Source organism: Oncorhynchus clarkii, chromosome 20, assembly GCF_045791955.1.
Source record: "Oncorhynchus clarkii lewisi isolate Uvic-CL-2024 chromosome 20, UVic_Ocla_1.0, whole genome shotgun sequence".
Lineage (NCBI taxonomy): Eukaryota > Metazoa > Chordata > Actinopteri > Salmoniformes > Salmonidae > Oncorhynchus > Oncorhynchus clarkii.
Window position 1 is genome coordinate 19578121 of NC_092166.1, and position 21304 is coordinate 19599424.

At 42.9% G+C, this 21304-nt stretch overlaps 1 protein-coding gene across 1 annotated transcript in view; it reads left to right on the forward strand.

Annotated features, from left to right (window-relative positions):
* LOC139376045 (receptor-type tyrosine-protein phosphatase N2-like) overlaps positions 1-21304 on the forward strand; it is a 144579-nt gene that overhangs the window by 28563 nt on the left and 94712 nt on the right. Inside the window, exons 4-13 of the mRNA XM_071118167.1 lie at positions 1169-1292; positions 2019-2163; positions 3270-3642; positions 4179-4291; positions 4466-4649; positions 4952-4998; positions 6212-6376; positions 6742-6959; positions 9872-9958; positions 15534-15613. Of these exons, the coding sequence (XP_070974268.1) occupies positions 1169-1292; positions 2019-2163; positions 3270-3642; positions 4179-4291; positions 4466-4649; positions 4952-4998; positions 6212-6376; positions 6742-6959; positions 9872-9958; positions 15534-15613 (1536 nt within the window). The remainder of the gene's footprint in view (positions 1-1168; positions 1293-2018; positions 2164-3269; positions 3643-4178; positions 4292-4465; positions 4650-4951; positions 4999-6211; positions 6377-6741; positions 6960-9871; positions 9959-15533; positions 15614-21304) is intronic.

Consider the following 21304-nt stretch of genomic DNA (forward strand, 5'->3'; position numbering starts at 1 on the left):
AGTGACACTCTTTTTGTGGAATGACCCACATGCCTTATTGGGAAAATGTGATTTATATAAGCCAAGCATACCTAGCCAAAATGCTCACTTTAAACAGTAAGATGCACTGTGCAAGGTGACGTGTGATAATGATGTCATTGCAGATGCTATTTGCCAAGCATTCTAGTGTTGCTTGTATATTTCATGGATGCTGCCTCTCATCTGTGGAATGTCTCTATTGAATTGTTCAAGTGTGCGTGGCCATATTCTGGGTTATATTTGGTTCCGCCACCCCATCTGGTGTTGGCACCCGTTCTCAGTTCTGTTGCCAAAATGCGCTGTAGTTAAAGAAACAGAGGGGAATGCATATGTGGCTGATCATGTCGCCTTTAGCCTTGTACACCTACTAACATGATGAAAGAATATTACAGGATGAGAAGGACTTAGGTTGTGTCCCAAATGGCACCACATTACCTTGATAGTGCATTACTTTTGGCCAGAGCCCTAAAGGGAATAGGTTTCCTTTTGAGACACACCCTAAGTCATTCTCATCCTGCAGTATTCTCTCAGCATGTTAGTAGGTCTACGTGATGAGAGCCACATATGCATTCCCCTCTGCATCTTAGTGAACTTTGACCTTATCCACCAGGGATAACATGTTTAAACACCTCTTTCTCTGTTTCCCTTTGATATTAGTCACATGATGCAATATATAGTACATGTTCAACCACTTGATGAGCTGCTGGACCAACCACCAATTTTTCACCGGAAATGATTTCTTATGGGTACCTTCATGTCTGTGTAAAATATGACTGTTTTTGGATTTTCAATTAATAGATTTAGGTGTGTATTAAAATGTGTTTTTCTGCAAAATGCTTGTATCCAAGAATTGTTCTTTAAACAAAGCTAATTTACCAACATTTCTAAAAATGGATATACAGTGTAGCGTTTTAGAAAGAAACTCTTCATTTGTTCTAGTCATTCTATACATTGTGAGTGTTCCTTTTGATGTGTTGTGTGCAGGGTTGAACTGGGAGGATATAAATGTATTATCAGACACCTCAGACTAACCTGTCTTTTCTTCCTTCCATTGTTTGTCACATAATGAAATACATGCTCAATATATTTATATTAGCTGGTTCGAGTCTGACATTCTGAGTGTTATTCCTGTTAATGTGTTATGTTCCAGGGTTGACCTGGGAGGATGAGACTGCCCAGCAGATCCTGTCCAAGGAGCTGTCTAAGCTGAGGAAGATCCCCTACAGACGCCTACAGGACTCCAGCCCCCCTGTCTACAGCAGCAGCAAATCCAGGTCACTGTTCTGGCAGGCAGCACAATCCATTACACATGTGCATTCACACATGGACCAGTGGTGGCTGCTGAGGGGAGGGCGGCTCACAATAATGGCTGGAACAGAGCAAATGGAATGGCATCAAACACATGGGAACCATGTATTTGATACCATTCCACTTATTCCGCTCCAGCCATTACCAGGAGCCCGTCCTCCCCAATTAAAGTGCCACCAACCTCCTGTGACACGGACACACACCTACAGACGCAGACAGTCAGGCATGCACGTACGTATACACACACACACACACACACACACACACACAAACAAACAAACAAACAAACAAACATATAGTGCAGACCTCAATAGGACATTGATTTATGCTTCAGACTCCAGGAGGGCACATGCAATGAGATGACTGATGAGCTACAGTATCTGCCCTGCCCACCACTGGTTTAGGTCTGAATGGTCTAGTCTATCTCTGGATATTCCACGTTATCTGTCTGTGTCTTCATGTGTCTCTTTCTGTCTCTCTCTCGTTCTCTCATTCTCTCTTTCTCTCTTTATGTGTCATCATGTGTCTCTTTCTGTCTCTCTCTCGTTCTCTCATTCTCTCTTTCTCTCTCTCTTTCTGTGTCATCATGTGTCTCTTTCTGTCGCTCTCTTTCTCTATCTAGTTCTCGTTGTCTCTGTCGCACTCAGCCACACCACTCATTCTTACTCTCTAACTCTGCTTGTTTGGTCCAGGCCCTCTACCCAGGCTATGGACTTAGGACACCGGAGGATCAAGCCAGTGGAGGTGGAGCTCAGTAGAAACCTCCAGAACTACCTGCAGCGTCTGGGCCTCCTTCCCCAGGCCACCTCCCCCGCCAGACCCAAGAGCCCCAGTAAGGTGAGGGCCCCTGGGGGCCACTGACCATCCTCAGGCCCCTCCAGACCCCTCCTTGCACCTGCTTTAGCCTGCGATGAGCTGCTGGACCATGTTTTACTTCTACATGCATGGACATCTCTATACACACACACACACACACACACACTCATGTACACACACACTCATGTACACACACACACAGACACACACACACACACTCACAAACACACTAATGTACACACAGACACACGCACACACACACTCACAAACACGCTAATGTACACACACACACACACACACACACACACACAAACACACTAATGTACACACATAGACACACACACACACAAACTGACACAGCGGGAGCTGTGGATCCTCTTTAGTACTCTGTATCATTATCTATCCACTTCTGAAGGTTGGTGAATGAATGACTGTTGGTTGACCATTCACAGGGATAGCTTCCTGCTGGATTATTATGAGGGAGATAATGCCCACCGAGGGTTCAGGAGTTCACTTCCTTAATTAATAACGTCCACATGATGGGCTCTGTGTCATTTCTGTTCAGGGGGGTGACCAACATGGCCTAGCTGAATGAGAGGGCCAAACCCCTGCTGAGGGCCAGGCATTGAGGGGTTGGGAAGGGTACCCCTTTATTTATGAAGGATAGGGTTGATGGCAAACAAGGGGGAGTTGCCTTTTGTTTAAGACAAACGTACGGGAGATGGATGGATATTGGAATGTTGTTGACCCATCCCTATACTATACTTCAATAGTAGATCATATAGGCTTATTTTACTGTTAACATTATCAATTAACCTTTCATTTGATGCTGGTGTATTACCTGGGGATTTAAGTGAAGCACTAAGTAAAGACAAACACCTTTGATTTATTTGGTCACGGCACTTTCAATACCAGGATAGTGGGTTCGATTCCCGGGACCACCCATACTTACAATCTATGCATGCATGACTTTAAGTCACTTTGGATAAAAGGGTCTGCTAAATGGTATATATTATTATTAAATATTATTTGGTAACGCTTTCTATGAAGTACGTGTATTATGCTTTATAATGTAATTTATGATGCCTTATAATACACTTATAATGTGTTTATTTATTATCTTGCAGAGTGACCGTTACCCATCTGGGGTCTCCTCTGACTACTACTGGCCCAAGTCCCAGGGAGAGACAAACTTCTCCCCACTGACGTCCTTCCAGCCTCCCTACCAGGACAGATCTTCTGCGGGGGATGGAGACCTCCTTGTGGCTGCTCTCAGACACTACCTGTCTGGGCAGGTACCATCTCAGACCGGGGTGTCCACCAAGGGCCCGGTCCTGCCCTCCTTTCGCCTACGCCCCTCCTACAGCAACAGTATAGACAGTACTGGGCCTAAAGAGACCTCTCAATCTCAAACACCTAACCTGGACAGACTTCTACTCCTCCAGACAGCTGGAGCCAGCCAACTCTCTGCTCCCAAGGACCCCCTCAGTACAGTGGATGGTATGTGCCTCATTAAAAATGCTTTCTTCCTCTTTTACTGTACAAGTTGTTCCTCATTATTTCACTGTGAACAGATGATCACCATTAGTAGTCATGTATTCATCCACTGGAAATAATGGTATAGCATGCTATTAGTTGTTAAAGGAATAATCCACTCAAAATATGTTTTATTATTCCACTGTTGATACAGTCCCAAAATGTTTTGCATGTCAGCAATCATGATATAGAACTTTCAAAATGCTAATCGTCACTGCCGGTGTCGTGCATTTAGTATTTCTGCCTGCTTGAACGGCAATAGCTGAGACACACATGAAAACAGGAAATGTTTTCGATGGAACATCTCTCAGAGATGCACTAAAACGATATACCACGATACCAGCACCCTGGTCTATAGTAGTGTGTTATTGGGAATATACCTCCATTTGAGACACAACCATTTATATACTGTAGGTACTCTACCATAGTTATAACCCTTCCTCTCTCGAATCCCTCTTCTCTCCTCCTCTTATCCCCACTTCTCTTCCTCTCCTCCACAGAGGTGTTCATCCAGAAGGTTCTGAAGAACGTGGGCAGACACGACGTGGACGTGGACGACCTGAGTCCTAAAGACCTGGACCAACTCTCTGCGCTGATCACTGACGCCCTGCAGGTAGAATAAACAATAACGTCTCGATACTTGTCTTTCTTACTGTAATGCTCACACCTTTCTTACTTGATTTCACTGATTTAGCTGATTTCTGAGGAAGGTTTTACTTGGAATGAATGTGATATGTGGTTGCCTCACCTAGCTACCTTGTTGATAAAATAATACATGTAAATGCAGGTAGTGGATCAAGAACATACCCAAGCCCAGTCCAGAGCAGGACCCAGAGACCTGGGGGAGGAAGGGAACGAGGGGCCTGGAGGAGAAGGGCCTGGGGAACAGGAGGAGAAGAAGGAGAGTGTCCCTCCATCCACCACAGAGAAAACGGCGGAGAGCACTCCAGTAGAGGAGGCTGTGGTCCAAGGTACTTAACCCTGACCGACTGGGAGGAGCCCTCCATCTGTAGTATTATCCCATAGTTCTCTCCAACACCTTTATCTGCTGCTTGTCTATCGATGCCAACTTTAGGGTGACTGGTTCAGATTGGCTGTTCTGTTCATTTTAAATGCAGTCAGGCTTACTAGCAAAAAGTATCAGCTGAAAACGGTGAAAGGGAGAGTATACTGTATCTGCATGCTATTTGAGATATGCAAAGGTGGTGTGCTTTCTGCTTAATATTATTCTTGTTGTCAGTAAACATAGTAATTCTGTGTAATTTCCTGACAGAGCGACAAATGGAGGGAGACAGAGAGCCAGCAGACTCCAATGACAAGGTACCACATTTGGACTCTTAAAGAGATAAATGGTTTGACAGCTGAGTGTAAAATGTCAAACGGAAGACTTACATTCTAAACGGTAATTTTATACTGTGTGTAGGGTATCAATCATCCAGATAAGATGTTTTTCAAAAGGAGTTTAGTAATTTGATGTTACATCTGCAATGTAGACAGTAAACCAGTTGATATACACAACTTAGAGAAGAAGTAGATTTTTTAAAACTGATTAAAAGCTTTTCAAGTGTTGTGTTGACTTATTTTTCAACGGAGAAAGTTGATGCTGTCAATTTGCAGTCCTATCTTTCAGATTATGATTATTGACTTGTATCCTATCGCTCCATGTATTCTTAGACTTTGATGAGAGAAGCAAATCGCCTCTTCCCCTCTATCAAAACAGTTCCTTTATTCAGTACACAAGTACTATAAGAAAATATGTATCTCATCATGATCAAGATGAGAAAAAGCCATAGTGCAATTATTATTTGATTCGTATTTGTTCTCTTGGGATCACCATGACTTTAGATCACCATGACTTGGGATCACCATGACTTGGGATCACCATGGCCTGGGATCACCATGACCTGGGATCACCATGACCTGGGATCACCATGACTTGGGATCACCATGACTTGGGATCACCATGACTTGTGATCACCATGACCTGGGATCACCATGACTTGGGATCGCCATGACTTGGGATCACCATGACTTGGGATCACCATGACTTGTGATCACCATGACCTGGGATCACCATGACTTGGGATCGCCATGACTTGGGATCACCATGACCTGGGATCACCATGACCTGGGATCACCATGACCTGGGATCACCATGACTTGGGATCACCATGACTTGGGATCACCTGGTCTGGTATCACCATGACCTGGGATCACCATGACCTGGGATCACCATGACTTGGGATCACCATGACTTGGGATCACCATGACCTGGGATCACCATGACCTGGGATCACCATGACTTGGGATCACCATGACTTGGGATCACCATGACTTGGGATCACCATGACTTGGGATCGCCATGACTTGGGATCACCATGACCTGGGATCACCATGACCTGGGATCACCATGACCTGGGATCACCATGACTTGGGATCACCATGGCCTGGTATCACCATGACCTGGGATCAGGTCATAGCTAGATCACCATCTATAGCTAGATCATCGTGACATTGTTCTTTGTTATTTCAGCCCCAAGACGCCAGCAGCTTATTTGGCAAGCTGCTGGTGTACCTGGATAAGATTGAGTCCCCAGCCCAGAGAGAGTCCCCAGCCCGGGCTGGTGTGGGTGCAGGGCTGGGTGAGGGGAGAGGTGTTGGTCTGGAGAACGTACACAGCAGGACCACTCAGGCTGAGGTGAGGACCACAATGAGTAAGGGACTAAGCACAGAGGTAGACCAGCTTCAATATTGCAGATCGATTGTGGCTTCCATCAATGTAATTATCTGCATAATTTCCAATTCTCCATATATATAAAACATTTTTTAAATATATCTATATATTCTTTTATTTTCCCCTAACCTTACCATCCCTCCCCTAATCAGAGTAAACTAATGGACAACAACACTTAGGTTTCTACTTCCAGCTTATACATACAGTACTATATACATTTTTGTTGTTCCACTTTTTTGTTTTATCCTCAATTTCTTTAAATGCATTGTATCCAAATGTGTGGTTGAATTGTGTTTTTACAATGGTCAAATAAATCGAATCAAATCAAGGTGGCGGTGCAGAAGAAGTCGACACACTCAACGAACATGGAGGAGGTGGCTGCCGTGGAGGGCTGGATCCAGGCAATGGATCCTCCGGCTGCCCAGGTGGTCTACCAGGAGCCCCATAAGAAGAAAGGGAACGTCCAGGAGCTGCAGCTAGATGTCAAAGCAGCTGTGGCCACGAAGAAGACTGATGATGACTACGGTTATGTCATCACCAACACTGAGTGAGTAGTGCCTGTCATAAACAATGAATGAGGCAACCACAGCTAATCAATCAATGTTCTACAGTTTGTCTTTATGGAATTGCATTTAGTACAGGACAAAGAAGTCTTTTTTAGTCCAGGGTCATCTGTGGTGAGTTTACAGGTGTCAACATGTTGCGTTGCGTTGCTGTCTGATGAAAACTTCTATATTTTTTGTACATGACATTTAATGAAAGCAGTAACTCCCCTCGATGTACTCTGAACATGTCAGGACTCTAGGACCAAGGACATTTAATGAAAGCAGTAACTCCCCTCGATGTACTCTGAACATGTCAGGACTCTAGGACCAAGGACATTTAATGAAAGCAGTAACTCCCCTCGATGTACTCTGAACATGTCAGGACTCTAGGACCAAGGACATTTAATGAAAGCAGTAACTCCCCTCGATGTACTCTGAACATGTCAGGACTCTAGGACCAAGGACATTTAATGAAAGCAGTAACTCCCCTCGATGTACTCTGAACATGTCAGGACTCTAGGACCAAGGACATTTAATGAAAGCAGTAACTCCCGTCGATGTACTCTGAACATGTCAGGACTCTAGGACCAAGGACATTTAATGAAAGCAGTAACTCCCCTCGATGTACTCTGAACATGTCAGGACTCTAGGACCAAGGACATTTAATGAAAGCAGTAACTCCCCTCGATGTACTCTGAACATGTCAGGACTCTAGGACCAAGGACATTTAATGAAAGCAGTAACTCCCGTCGATGTACTCTGAACATGTCAGGACTCTAGGACCAAGGACATTTAATGAAAGCAGTAACTCCCCTCGATGTACTCTGAACATGTCAGGACTCTAGGACCAAGGACATTTAATGAAAGCAGTAACTCCCCTCGATGTACTCTGAACATGTCAGGACTCTAGGACCAAGGACATTTAATGAAAGCAGTAACTCCCATGTCGATGTACTCTGAACATGTCAGGACTCTAGGACCAAGGACATTTAATGAAAGCAGTAACTCCCCTCGATGTACTCTGAACATGTCAGGACTCTAGGACCAAGGACATTTAATGAAAGCAGTAACTCCCCTCGATGTACTCTGAACATGTCAGGACTCTAGGACCAAGGACATTTAATGAAAGCAGTAACTCCCCTCGATGTACTCTGAACATGTCAGGACTCTAGGACCAAGGACATTTAATGAAAGCAGTAACTCCCCTCGATGTACTCTGAACATGTCAGGACTCTAGGACCAAGGACATGTATTCAAAATAGCTTCTGAAGTCTCATAAATGTATGTTTGTTCGAATATGGTAATTTCCTGAAAAGTTTCTGTTTCATCAGACAGCGACAATTGGGTAAGTTTGATCAGCAGCAACAATTTGGCTCCATTGGTGCAGTTCTGTTTATACTTTTGATGGTCTTTTTGTTTTTGTTTTGAATAAGCATAGCTGAAGTTGCTGTAAAACCAACCATTACAAATGGAAACAGAAATGTGTTTTAGATGCTAGACAACCAGATGCCTGCTGTGACCCTGTGTCTGCCAACAGAGACGTTCTCATTACTCCACTCCTGCCCCCTATCCAACCTCGCGGTGCCCTGCATTTCCAAGGAACCATTTTGAAAATAAAACATTGGCATTTCTCATTCCTCATTTTAACAAAGTGTTTGTCACTTTTGGGAAAGTAATTCCATGATGTTTTCAAAAAAGTATATAGTACTCACGCTGTTTGACATACTGTATATTTGAATTTATTACCATATATTATTTTATATGTTTCAATACTGGACTCAATACAATGTTTATCATTCATTTTTTTAGTGTTTGCAATTTTATTTGAATTTATCAAGACCATACCCCAGTGTGGTATATCATATGCATGTATAATAAACATCTTACATGCGTATCATTCAGTAAATATTAGATCATGATGTGATGGTGTTCAGGTTCAAGCCCTTCTCCAGGGCACAGAACCCACAGTCCATCAGGCCACCCTGTAATGGAGCCCACGTCCTTTCACTGCTCCATAATTATCAGGTCTGCAGTACCTCCTCTCTCCACAGGGGGCTGTGGGTTCTGTGTGTATATGTATATAATGTCTCTAGAATTCTTGCTTTAATCTCCATACTCCTGTTATGTGATAAACGAGGACAGTATGGTTTATAGCTCTAAACGGTATGGCTTATCACCACCAACAGGAGGAAATATAATCGAGGAAAACTGAGACATGTACTGCTATACGGTACGCACAGTAGCCTGGTAGCAGGTACTCCTAATGGCCCTGGTCAAAAGTAGTGTACTACTATGTATAGTAGGGTATAGGGTGTCATTTGGGACTCCGACCCTATAAGCTATAGGCAGGGCTGAACTGAACCACTGTGGTGTGGCTACACCATTACACCTCCTCACCATCCCATCTGCACCTCTCTGTCTAGCCTGTAGTCTGAGAGAGGGCCTGTGTATCAAATTGCACCCTGTTCCCTATATAGTGCATTACTTTTGACCAGGGCTCTGGTAAAAAGTATTGCACTAGATATCGAATAGGGTGCCATTTTGGAACACATTCGGCGCACACAGGTGATTCATCATGCCAGAGGGAACTCCTGCTCCCCCAGCTCTCACACCTCACCCCCGCCTCATGTGCTCACTCTCTGTCTCTGTCTCCCTCTCCCTCAACTACCTATCTGGCCCTCTTGTCTTTGGCCCTCACTCCCTTCCCCCTCCCTCCTCTCCTCCCCCTCCCTCCCTCCATCCCCCTGACCTCCGTGCCTGTCTCCCCACTCATGTCCCCATTCCTCTCTTCTGTGTGTGACAGGAATGTAATGTGTGGGAGCGCTCACCCACACTTAACAGGCTTATGTATCAACTCTGTGGGGACCTTAAGGAGAAAGGCCAGTATTGATGAACTCTATTTTTCTCTCCACAGCGCATTGCAGACTGATGAGGGCCTCCACTTGATGGAGATTCTGACACGACGCGCCAAGCTGCAGATGACTGACTTCCTGGAGCTCTCGTACGTATTTTTGGTGGTGAATTATTTACACATTTTTCACACACTCAATACAAACAACAACCAGTACAGACCCAACCAACAGAGTCAACACCACTCGTGTATGTATTTAGCCTTTTTATGTAACTCTATTTATTTTTGGCTGCATGCTTAAAAGGCATGACTAGATTTCCCTCAGAAAGCTTATACGATTCAGGGCAGCGTCTAAAATTGTAATCTTTAAATACTAATTCCCTGTAGCAGGTACAGTGTATTCTGAAAGTATTGAGACCCCTTGACTTTTTCCACATTTTGTTACAGCCTTATTCTAAAATGGATTCCATTGGTTTTATTCCTCATAAATATACACACAATACCCCAACATTTATTTTTTATTTTTGAAAATGTATTACAAAAAACAGGTGTCACATTTACGTGCACCGGGCCTCCCACTCCCTTTTCTATTTTGGTTAGAGCCAGTTTGAGCTGTTCTGTGAAGGGAGTAGTACACAGTGTTGTATGAGATCTTCAGTTTCTTGGCAATTTCTCGCATGAAATAGCCTTTATTTGTTAGAACAAGAATATACTGACGAGTTTCAGAAGGAAGGTCTTTGTTTCTGGCCATTTTGACCCTGTAATTGAACCCACAAATGCTGATGCTCCAGATACTCAACTAGTCTAAAGAAGGCCAGTTTTATTGCTTCTTTAATCAGGACAACAGTTTTCAGCTGTGCTAACATAATTGCAAAAGGGTTTTCTAATGATCAATTAGCCTTTTAAAATGATAAACTTGGATTAGCTAACACAACGTGCCATTGTAACACAGGAGTGATGGTTGCTGATAATGGGCCTCTGTACGCCTATGTAGATATTCCATAAAAAGTCAGCCGTTTCCAGCTACAGTAGTCATTTACAACATTAACAATGTCTACACTGTATTTCTGATCAATTTGATGTTATGATCAATTTGATGTTATTTTAAAGGGTAAAAAATGTCCTTGTTTTTGAAAGAAAAGCACATATTTTCAAGCTCTGTCAGGTTGGATGGGGAGTGTCACTGCACAGCTATTTTCAGGTCTCTCCAGAGATGTTCGATCAGGTTCAAGTCCAGTCTCAAGCTGGGCCACTCAAGGACAGTCAGAGACTTCTCCCGGAGCCACTTAGCCCCAGTCTGAGCTCCTGAGCGCTCTGGAGCAGGTTTTTATCAAGGATCTCACTGTACCATTCTCCCAGTCCCTGCCGCTGAAAAACATCACCACAGCATGATGCTGCCACCTCCTTGCTTCACATTAGGGATGGTGCCAGGTTTCCTCCAGATGTGATGCTTGGCATTCAGGCCAAAGAGTTCAATCTTGGTTTTAACAGGCTCTTGTTTCTCATGGTCAGAGTCGATTAGGTGCCTTTTGGCAAACTCCAAGCCTGCTGTCATGTGCCTTTTACTGAGGAGTGGCTTCCGTTTTGCCACTCTACCATAAAGGCCTGATTGGTGGAGTGCTGCAGGAATGGTTGTCCTTCTGGGAGGTTCTCCTATCTCCTCAGAGGAACTCTGGGAGCTCTGTCACAGTGACCATTGGGTTTTTGGTCACCTTCCTGACCAAGGCACTTCTCCCCCGATTGCTCAGGTTGGCTGGGCGGCCAGCTCTAGGAAGAGTCTTGGTGGTTCCAAACTTCTTCAATTTAAGAATGATGGAGCTTCTGTCTTCTTGGGGACCTTTAATGCTGGAGACATTTTTGCTACCCTTCCCCAGATCTGTGCCTAGACACAATATTGTCTCGGAGCTCGACAGACAATTCCTTCGACCTCATGGCTTGGTATTTTCTCTGACATGTACTGTCAACTGTGGGACCTCATATAGACAGGTGTGTACCTTTCCAAATAATGTCCAATCAATTGAATTTACCACAGGTGGACTCCAATCAAGTTGTAGAAACATCTCAAAGATGATCAATGGAAACAAGATGCACTTGAGCTCAATTTTGTGTATCATAGCAAAGGGTCTGAATACTTATGTAAATAAGGTTTTTCTGTTTTTTATTTTTAATACATTTGCAAAAATGTCTAAAAACCTGTTTTCAATTTGTCATTATAGGTTATTGTGTGAAGATTGATACATTTTTTAATTTTATTGAATCCATTTAAGAACAAGACTGTAACATAACAACTTGTTGAAAAGGGGTCTGAATACTTTCCGAATGCACTGTAGATAGGAATACATCCACTGAATAATGCAGACTGAAGTGCAGAGCAGTGCGTGGAGAGAGTTTATACAATATACTGTAGAAAAATACCTAAAACCAAACAGCTATGTTTTAGGTGGCAAGTGCACCATGTCATGTCAAACGTTACCTCAGGGGCTTAAAAACTTTTATTGCCAAAAATAAATCAGTATAATAAAACAGGAACACTCAAATAATTTAAACCGTCTAACAGGTTGAAAGGCTAAGAAATGCACCCTTAGTGAGAAATAAGATATCCAGAGACACTTGTCTTATTCTGTAAACATTCGAGCTGGAGAGTGAAGATGGGAAACCTGCTCATGCACATTATTGACATGAGGCGCCATATACTTTAGAGTCGTGGCTGCAATCATTTATTAACGTGAATGAACTTTTCATGAACCTCCCTCACTTTCTCCAAAATCGTTATGTTTTTCCACGCAGGTATCTGACTTTGAACACGAAAAACTTGCTCACACGCACACATACACACACACACACACACACACACACACACACACACACACACACACATGCAATGAGGCTTTTAAAGCCATCCACAACAGAAATGAGAATCTACTGACATACTGTAATGGTCTGTGTGTTCAGTGGCATCTCTTTCAAATACTCTCACCAACAGCTACTCTTCACACATTTGACATACAAATGCACAGCTAGATATTGCACCGAAGCACATTAGTCAAAGATGACATTCAAAATAACATCAAAGAGAAAATCATATCCACGTTCTATAGAAACATGATGCCATAACCTGTCATATGTTTATTTCCCCAACCGTCATGCCCTGTACCCCACAACTACACACAGCTTTACAATGGACCACATTCTTCATGACTTATGCTCAAGTCTGACATTGTGGTCATTGTAATGCATTCATTCATCAAATGAACATACACTGCTATACTTAATAAGCGTAGCAGTATGTATGCAGCAACAATATACCGCCATAAATGCAATGGTGACGTAACATGCGGATGACAGGCATAAGAAAGAGAGTGTTGTATGGGCTGGCAGGCCCCCTTTGTGTCTTTCTAACTACTACGCTTGATTGTTGGCAGTACAAGTAGCGATTGGTCGCCTCTGTATCATGTGACCCTGTTTGTAAGGTTCTGAAAATGACATTGTTTCTGAAGCACCTCACGGCACTAGGGCGGTTTACACTGCTCATGGGTGGCCCTACAGGGTCGGACTAATGTACCTTTTGTCTTTATCCCTTTCTGGAGCTGAAAGGGCGTTGGTATGGGAGAGTGATAGATTGGGTGGGAGAGAGCCGGGGCCCTTTGTTAGAGCTCCGAGCCGGCCCAACAGGGGGCGCAGTCTGGACATTTTGTCGAGGCCGCCACGCTTATTTTATTTCCTGCTCCTTGCAGCTAACCGCTGCCACTCCTAGACCGCGACTCCACCTAGGAGCCTGGGAGAATGGCCCTCCCAGCATGGCTCCTCTCTCCCTTCCCGTTGACTCATTTGTGTAAGCATGACTTAGTCCTGTAGGGCTTTGAAATTAGTGTCTATCATGTTTTTCATATTGAAGGAAAATATAGATGCATACAAACAGGGTAATTCAATGTTCACGTAATACTAACACAGTATGCAAGACACAAGGCCAAACATTACACACACAAGTTAATCAATCATAATATCCATTATTATTTATTATGACTGATGATTGACAGAGGAGACTCTGCCAGAATCGTCTCATAATATCTGGAATTGATCATGTCAGGCCTGAGCGGTTGAAAGCAGAGACGTTAGTTTTGATGTGTCAATGTGGGTGGTTTGCTTCAGAACCATCTAGCATTAGTTCCCTCTGAATAATAGTTGTTGTGTAACCATTACTGACTTCGGTCAGACTCCAATTTGAAAAGACATGGGGGTGACGTAATGTCTGACTTCAGCTCATTTCAAAGAAAAACCACTAGGTGGGGAGCTGCATCTATGCTGGCTGCTTGTAATGTGGTCTATATAATACTGAACAGACATGAACTCATTTACTTTCACAGTAGAATCATAGATTATGATGGTTGATGAACAATGACTGACATTCCGATACTTGATGTTGTAATGTACAGTAACTGGCTAGTCAAAAATCCTGATTATATTTGTGTTCTAACAGACTAATATTGAGTGTTTCGCTTCGACAGTGGAGTAATAATATTGAGTGTTTCGCTTCGACAGTGGAGTAATACTGTACTAAAGAAAAGCATGAGCTTCAGTTTGAAAACCACAGTCATTTTTTACTTTTGCTGTGTTGAATTTTGAAAAAGGTGGCTGTGGCGTAGGTCAGGAAACATATCAATGTGTTATAAAGTCACAATGAGTGATATTCCTCTTCAACCGCTAATAGACCGCTATGGCAGGTTGATCTATCTCCTAATATATGTGATACATCTATACATCTAGAGCTTTACGGAGGTAAATATAATATTATGGTTGAATGGCTGGCTGCTGGTTGAGGTACTCTCCACACATTGCTAGAGATCTTAACCTCCTGGCTGAAGTCTTTGACTTCAACATACAGCAAAGCACTTTCTGTTCAATAAAATCTCCAGCATTTTATATTCGATATGTTGCCATTACCTGTTTTTATTCAGTGTGGTTCACCCATGCCCTAATTCATCACTTTGAGCCATTTTAAGCTCAATATAGTACCTGGCCAGTGTCCACCCTAGTTTTGCTCTTTGGAAAGACATTGTGAGGGGAAAATATAATTTGTACATTTTATTTGTACAGCACTTTTCATTACGCACAAAATTCATAAAGCTCTGTACATCAGAAATTGTCCCTATGACTGTCGGTGAAGGGACAAGCATTAGGTATGTCTATCTCATTGTAGACCAAAACCCCCGTCCTTGTCATTTGTTGTTTGTAAAATGCCTGGAGGCACATTGAGATTCACGAGGGTATCCGGCGGCTCCTGTGGCTACAGGGAATCTAACAGGCGGGGTGGCACATTGAGATTGAAGAGGGTATCCGGCGGCTCCTGTGGCTACAGGGAATCTAACAGGCGGGGGGGCACATTGAGATTGAAGAGGGTATCCGGCAGCTCCTGTGGCTACAGGGAATCTAACAGGCGGGAGGCACATTGAGATTCACGAGGGTATCCGGCGGCTCCTGTGGCTACAGGGAATCTAACAGGCGGGGGGGGGGCACATTGAGATTCAAGAGGGTGGGGAAGCCAGAGGTTAAATAATATTCAAGCACCGTGTGTGTAGGGCTCTGCTTTAATGACCTGAGATGCTTTTTTAAGACAAGACGGTAGAAAAACAATGCTTCACCACCATGAAAAATACATTCCTGCTTGTGTTTGGAGTGTCTCATCTCACTGTGTGTGTGTTTTATTTATTCATTAATTTTTTTACAGAGTGGTAGGCCCAGCTGTGACCTTCAGAGTGCGACCTAATGCCCAGAACATCAGCACCGCAGATGTGGCCAATGTAGCAGGTAGGTCAGAGCTTTTCTGATAGATAAATGTGATTTAATGTATGAAAATGCTATATATACAATTTCAAAAATTTTGGTAAATAAGCTTTTTTGTTTAAAAAACTTATAAAAGATATTGGTGTTAAATGACAGAAATGTATTGATTTGAAACCTATCACTAGATATTTTCATTTCAGAGAGACAAACAATCACATTTTGTTGCAAAACAAGATATATCCGCCTAACTCTCAGAGAAAATAGTAACACTTTTATTTTTTTTATTTAACTACCAATTCAGTTAAGAACAAATTCTTATTTACAATGTCGGCCTACCCCGGCCAAACACTGATGGCCCTATGGGACTCCCAATCACAGCCTGATGTGATACAGTTTGGATTCATACCAGGGACTGTAGTGACGCATCTTGCACTGAGATGCAGTGCCTTAGACCGCTGCGCCACTCGGAAGCCCTACATTTGTAACATCGTTATATACAAAAAAAATGCTCTGTAAAATAATTTGAGATCTCATCTGGGCTGTGGTCAAAAGTAGTGCACAATAGGGAATATGGTGTCATTTGGGACAAGGCCCAACTCTAATCATCAAGCACTATAGCATGAGGCTAGATTTATGATGTGTTGAATTTAAATGTATAGGACACGAACATTCCATTCCAGCTAAACAGTTGATATATAGAGTTTTGCAACAAAACCAATTGTTTTACACATCTAAAATCTATTAATAAATAATCTGAGGACAGTAATATTTTTTTACACACACATAAAGGTACCAATAAGCAATAATTTCTCATGAAAAAACACAAATGTGAAAAATTGTTGGATAAAGCATTTGGAAATAAACTCTTCATATATGACTTTACCAAAAAAAGGAAATCTCTTGTGCTTTAGTGGAGCATGTTGGATCTGAAATGGACATTTGACCTTTTGTCAAATATCCAAGGTTTTGATGTCATGTTGGATCTGAAATTAACATTTGACCTTTTATCAGATATCACAACGTTTAAGTTGTTTACTCTCGGAAATAAACATAGCAAAACAAGAAATGTCCTCTCACTGTGAACTGCGTTTATTTTCAGCAAACTTAGCATGTGTAAATATTTGTATGATCATAACAAGACTCAACAACTGAGACATGAACTGAACAAGTTCCACAGACATGTGACTAACAGAAATGGAATAATGTGTCCCTGAACAAAGGGGTGGTCAAAATCAAAAGTAACAGTCAGTATCTGGTGTGGCCACCAGCTGCATTAAGTACTGCAGTGCATCTCCTCCTCATGGACAGCACCAGATTTGTCAGTTCTTGCTGTGAGATGTTACCCCACTCTTCCACCCAGACACCTGCAAGTTCCTGGACATTTCTGGGGGGAATGGCCCTAGCCCTCACCCTCCGATCCAACAGGTCCCAGACGTGCTCAATGGGATTGAGATCTGAGCTCTTCGCTGGCCATGGCAGAACACTGACATTCCTGTCTTGCAGGAAATCACGCACAGAATGAGCAGTATAGCTGGTGGCATTGTCATGCTGGAGGGTCATGTCAGGATGAGCCTGCAGGAAGGGTACCACATGAGGGAGGAGGATGTCTTCCCAGTAACGCATAGCGTTGAGATTGCCTGCAACGACAACAAGCTCAGTCCGATGATGAAGTGCCACACCGCCCCAGACCATGATGGACCCTCCACCTCCAAATCGATCCTGCTCCAGAGTACAGGCCTCGGTGTAACGCTCATTACTTTGACGATAAACGCAAATCCGACCATATCCCCTGGTGAGACAAAACCGCGACTCGTCAGAGAAGAGCACTTTTTGCCAGTCCTGTCTGGTTCAGTGACGGCGACAATGATGTCTGGTGAGGACCTGCCTTACAACAGGCCTACAAGCCCTCAATCCAGCCTCTCTCAGCCTATTGCGGACAGTCTGAGCACTGATGGAGGGATTGTGCGTTCCTGGTGTAACTCAGGCAGTTGTTTTTACCATACTGTACCTGTCCGACAGGTGTGATGTTCAGATGTACCGATCCTGTGCAGCTGTTGTTACACGTGTTCTGCCACTGCGAGGACGATCAGCTGTCCGTCCTGTCGCCACGTAGCGCTGTGTTAGGCATATCACAGTACGGACATTGCAATTTATTTCCCTGGCCACATCTGCAGTCCTCATGCCTCCTTGCAGCATGCCTAAAGCACGTTCACGCAGATGAGCAGGCACCCTGGGCATCTTTCTTTTGGTGTTTTTCAGAGTCAGTAGAAAGGCCTATTTAGTGTCCTAAGTTTTCATAACCGTGACCTTAATTGCCTACCGTCTGTAAGCTCTTAGTGTCTTAACGACCGTTCCACAGGTGCATGTTCATTAATTGTTTATGGTTCATTGAACAAGCATGGGAAACAGTGTTTAAACCCTTTACAATGAAGATCTGTGAAGTTTTGGGGATTTTTACGAATTATCTTTGAAAGACAGGGTCCTGAAAAAGGGACGTTTCTTTTTTTATAGTATAGTTCACAGTTTTGATTGGTTCCTATTGAAAGCTCTCTGTAAAGACCACTGGTAATGGAGATGTGTCATTGAGAAGAAGACTAAAGTCAGAATGACGTCCATTAAGCGTTCTTAGGAAGCCTCCCTTCAGTGTAATCTGCTGTAGCTTTGACCTCTGTGCTATGCACCAATCACATTCCTCTATGGTGAATTAAGTACAGATATGTGTTGTCAAAGATTCCATGGAAATTAGAAAGATTAGCTATATTTGAGCTGTGCGTGGTTAGTAATACTGACAAACGTACAAGGCTGCTTCAACAGGTACCAGGGAAATATGGATATAAATATGAGAAGGTAATGTTTTTCCTGATTGTCTTAGATAAATATTACATGCTTACTATTATTGTATAGGACATTTTAGCTCTGGTCAAAAGTAGTGCGCACTGTAAAGGGAATAGCAATATAAATGGAATGTCATTCCCTGGGAGGGACCTGGCGAGATTCTCAAAATGATCCCTGGCTGGGGCCTGGCTGAGACTACCTCCTCCAAATCACCTACACACGCACACTCACAGACACACACACACAAGTTACATGAATAGCTAAACCTTGTTTTTTTTTCCTTATTGATGACAGCTTTGATAATTGAACTCCACAGTCCACACTCTTGATGATGTGATTATGTAATGGCTACTTCACCCACCTGTTTCGAAAGTGCTATTTTTCTTGTTCGCGCCCTCGTTTCTCATTTCCAGTGCTGCGACTAAGTTGTTTTGAGAGGTCATGGATGAGCCTTGATTGATATTAATGCTAACAGTTGACAGAACCACACTTCAAAATGAAATACTGTGGGTGAGCTGCTGTGTTTAAAGCATAATTTGTCATATTCAACAAGAATATCCCCATTTTCTGTTGTTTTTCTGAGACATTAAGCAATACAAGGCCATACTTTTATCATCATTTTACAGATTCTTCCAGATGCATTGGAGAAATATGTGTGCCCATTTTTTAAGCAATTTGAGACCCTTTTGACCAATGCCCTGGTCAAAAGTAGTGCACTATATAGGGAATTTAGGACACATCCTTGGACCGGCTGGACAAAGAAGTCAGCCTTATCATTCTTCTCCTTCATATGAACAATACTTGATCGATAAAGAGCCAGCCAGCAGGGCCATGGTGGAGGAGGGTGCTTGCTGTCTGACAAAGAGGTGCAGCAGCATGGCCCAATCTTCATCCCAAATTGCACCCTATTCTCTATATATTATGCACTACTTTTGACCAAGGCCCATAGGACTAGCACTATGGGCCCTGTTCAAAAGTAGTGCACAATATATAGGGAATAAGGTACCATTTGGGATGCAGCCCTGTATGGCCCTGACCTGCTGAGTAAAGAGCCCTGGAGTGGAGCTTCTGTCACGCGTACCCGACCATTGTGAGGCACCCAGGGCCAGGCGAGGGCCATTGTCAGGGGGGATGTCAAGATGGTGGGCAGCGGGGTGATGACCCTCATTGTCATTCCTATTCATGCGCACTACAATGTTGTGGAGTGGCAGGCCCAAAGGCCACTTCCAGTGGTGCGTCCCGGCCGTGAGAACCGGCCTTCTCTATGGGCTGGAGGTCAGGGTCAGGCCAGCCAGCAGCGTAATTAGCACTTTAAGCAGGAGGACACCAGCTGAGGACCACTGACACTAAAAAGCAGAAAGACACATACACACACCACCCTGCCGTGTATCTGAAACACAACCCTTATCAGCCTCAGATGGCTGCTGTAGATATGCATGTTGTTGTTAACAAACAGTGGAGTAAAACAAGTATGCTCATGAGGCGTGTTTAAGTTATATTCTTCAAGAATCAATAGCTAGATATCATTCATTTAAGAGCCTCAAAAAATCCAGAATATAATGCATGTGTTGTCTATAAACTGTCTCCACTTTGAATGTTATATATTTTTAAAGCGCCAAATGGTTTGACTGATTGTGCATTATTAACCATTAAACTGAGTCTCTTATGTTTTCTATGAAGAGGAGTACATGCATTGTCTTCCGTGACAATAGCTAGTTACTCATTCACTGGCTGAGTGTAATATCTGAGATGTGATTTGTGTTGACATAGAAATAAGTCTTTGTCACTGAGGTCACACACAGTTCAATAAGTTATAAAGGCAGTTTCCCATCGGTGAATGACTGAGTTTGTATGCTAATTGATGGAATGACCCCTTTCAAAAAGTCAAGAAATTGTGATCATTCTGATATTTTTCACATACATCTATCAAACCAGCTTTTCTTCTGTCAGTTCCTCACTTATGCAGACAGCTCTGTAGAGCTGTTGTGGTTTTGAATATGGTGTATCCAACACCGTTTTCCCACTTTAAACCTATACTTATTCACTTCCTATCTCTGGTAGCCTCTTGTCCTAACCTTGCCTTGAATCTCAATCACCTCATCCACTATGAACCATGAGTCATTTCTGATCACTGGTTAATACAGGAGTTGAAATGAGACCCCAATTCTGCTGATTATTACAAAGACTATTGGTTGTATTTTTTTCTCGTCTTTTCGCAGTTCAGTGGTTTAGCATAGATCTCATAATGCTGTCAAAATGTCAAATCGAATTACCTGGCTCTTTAAGAAAGAGTAATGTGGTTTATCTACCTAACTTATCTTCTCATTATTGATGTGGAGAAAGCCTTAGTGGTTAGCTTAATGGTTAGTCTTAGGGCGCTGACTAACACCTACATATGAAACATTATGGAGTATTCAAGGAGGCCTGGGTAAGGCCAAAATATCATAAAAATGCCAACTTTGATTCATTATTTCTCAATGATGCTTTGAAATACAAATGTGAAATGTACTGTATGTCAGAAAACCTTCCTCCAAACGACCATTCTATGGATTAAATGTTGTCTCCAACATCATGGTCTTTTTTTGTCCTGGTTTTGTGACAAATCTTCCATGCTGCTCTACAAAAAAAGGAATTTAATGTGTACCTGTTTAAGCTAATTTATTGTAATCCGTGTGACTCTGTAAACGTGCATGATGTTGATGCACAAAGGGAATTTGTGACATGACATTGCAAATCTTGTCGTAACGTTACATCACTATGGTTATCATCAGCAGCAGCTCAGCCTTTTGTGTTTTCTGAGAGAAGTCGCATGCCGACCATAAAAGTACCAAATACATTACATTTTGAGGTCTTCCTAAATCCCTGTATGCTTGTCTGTTT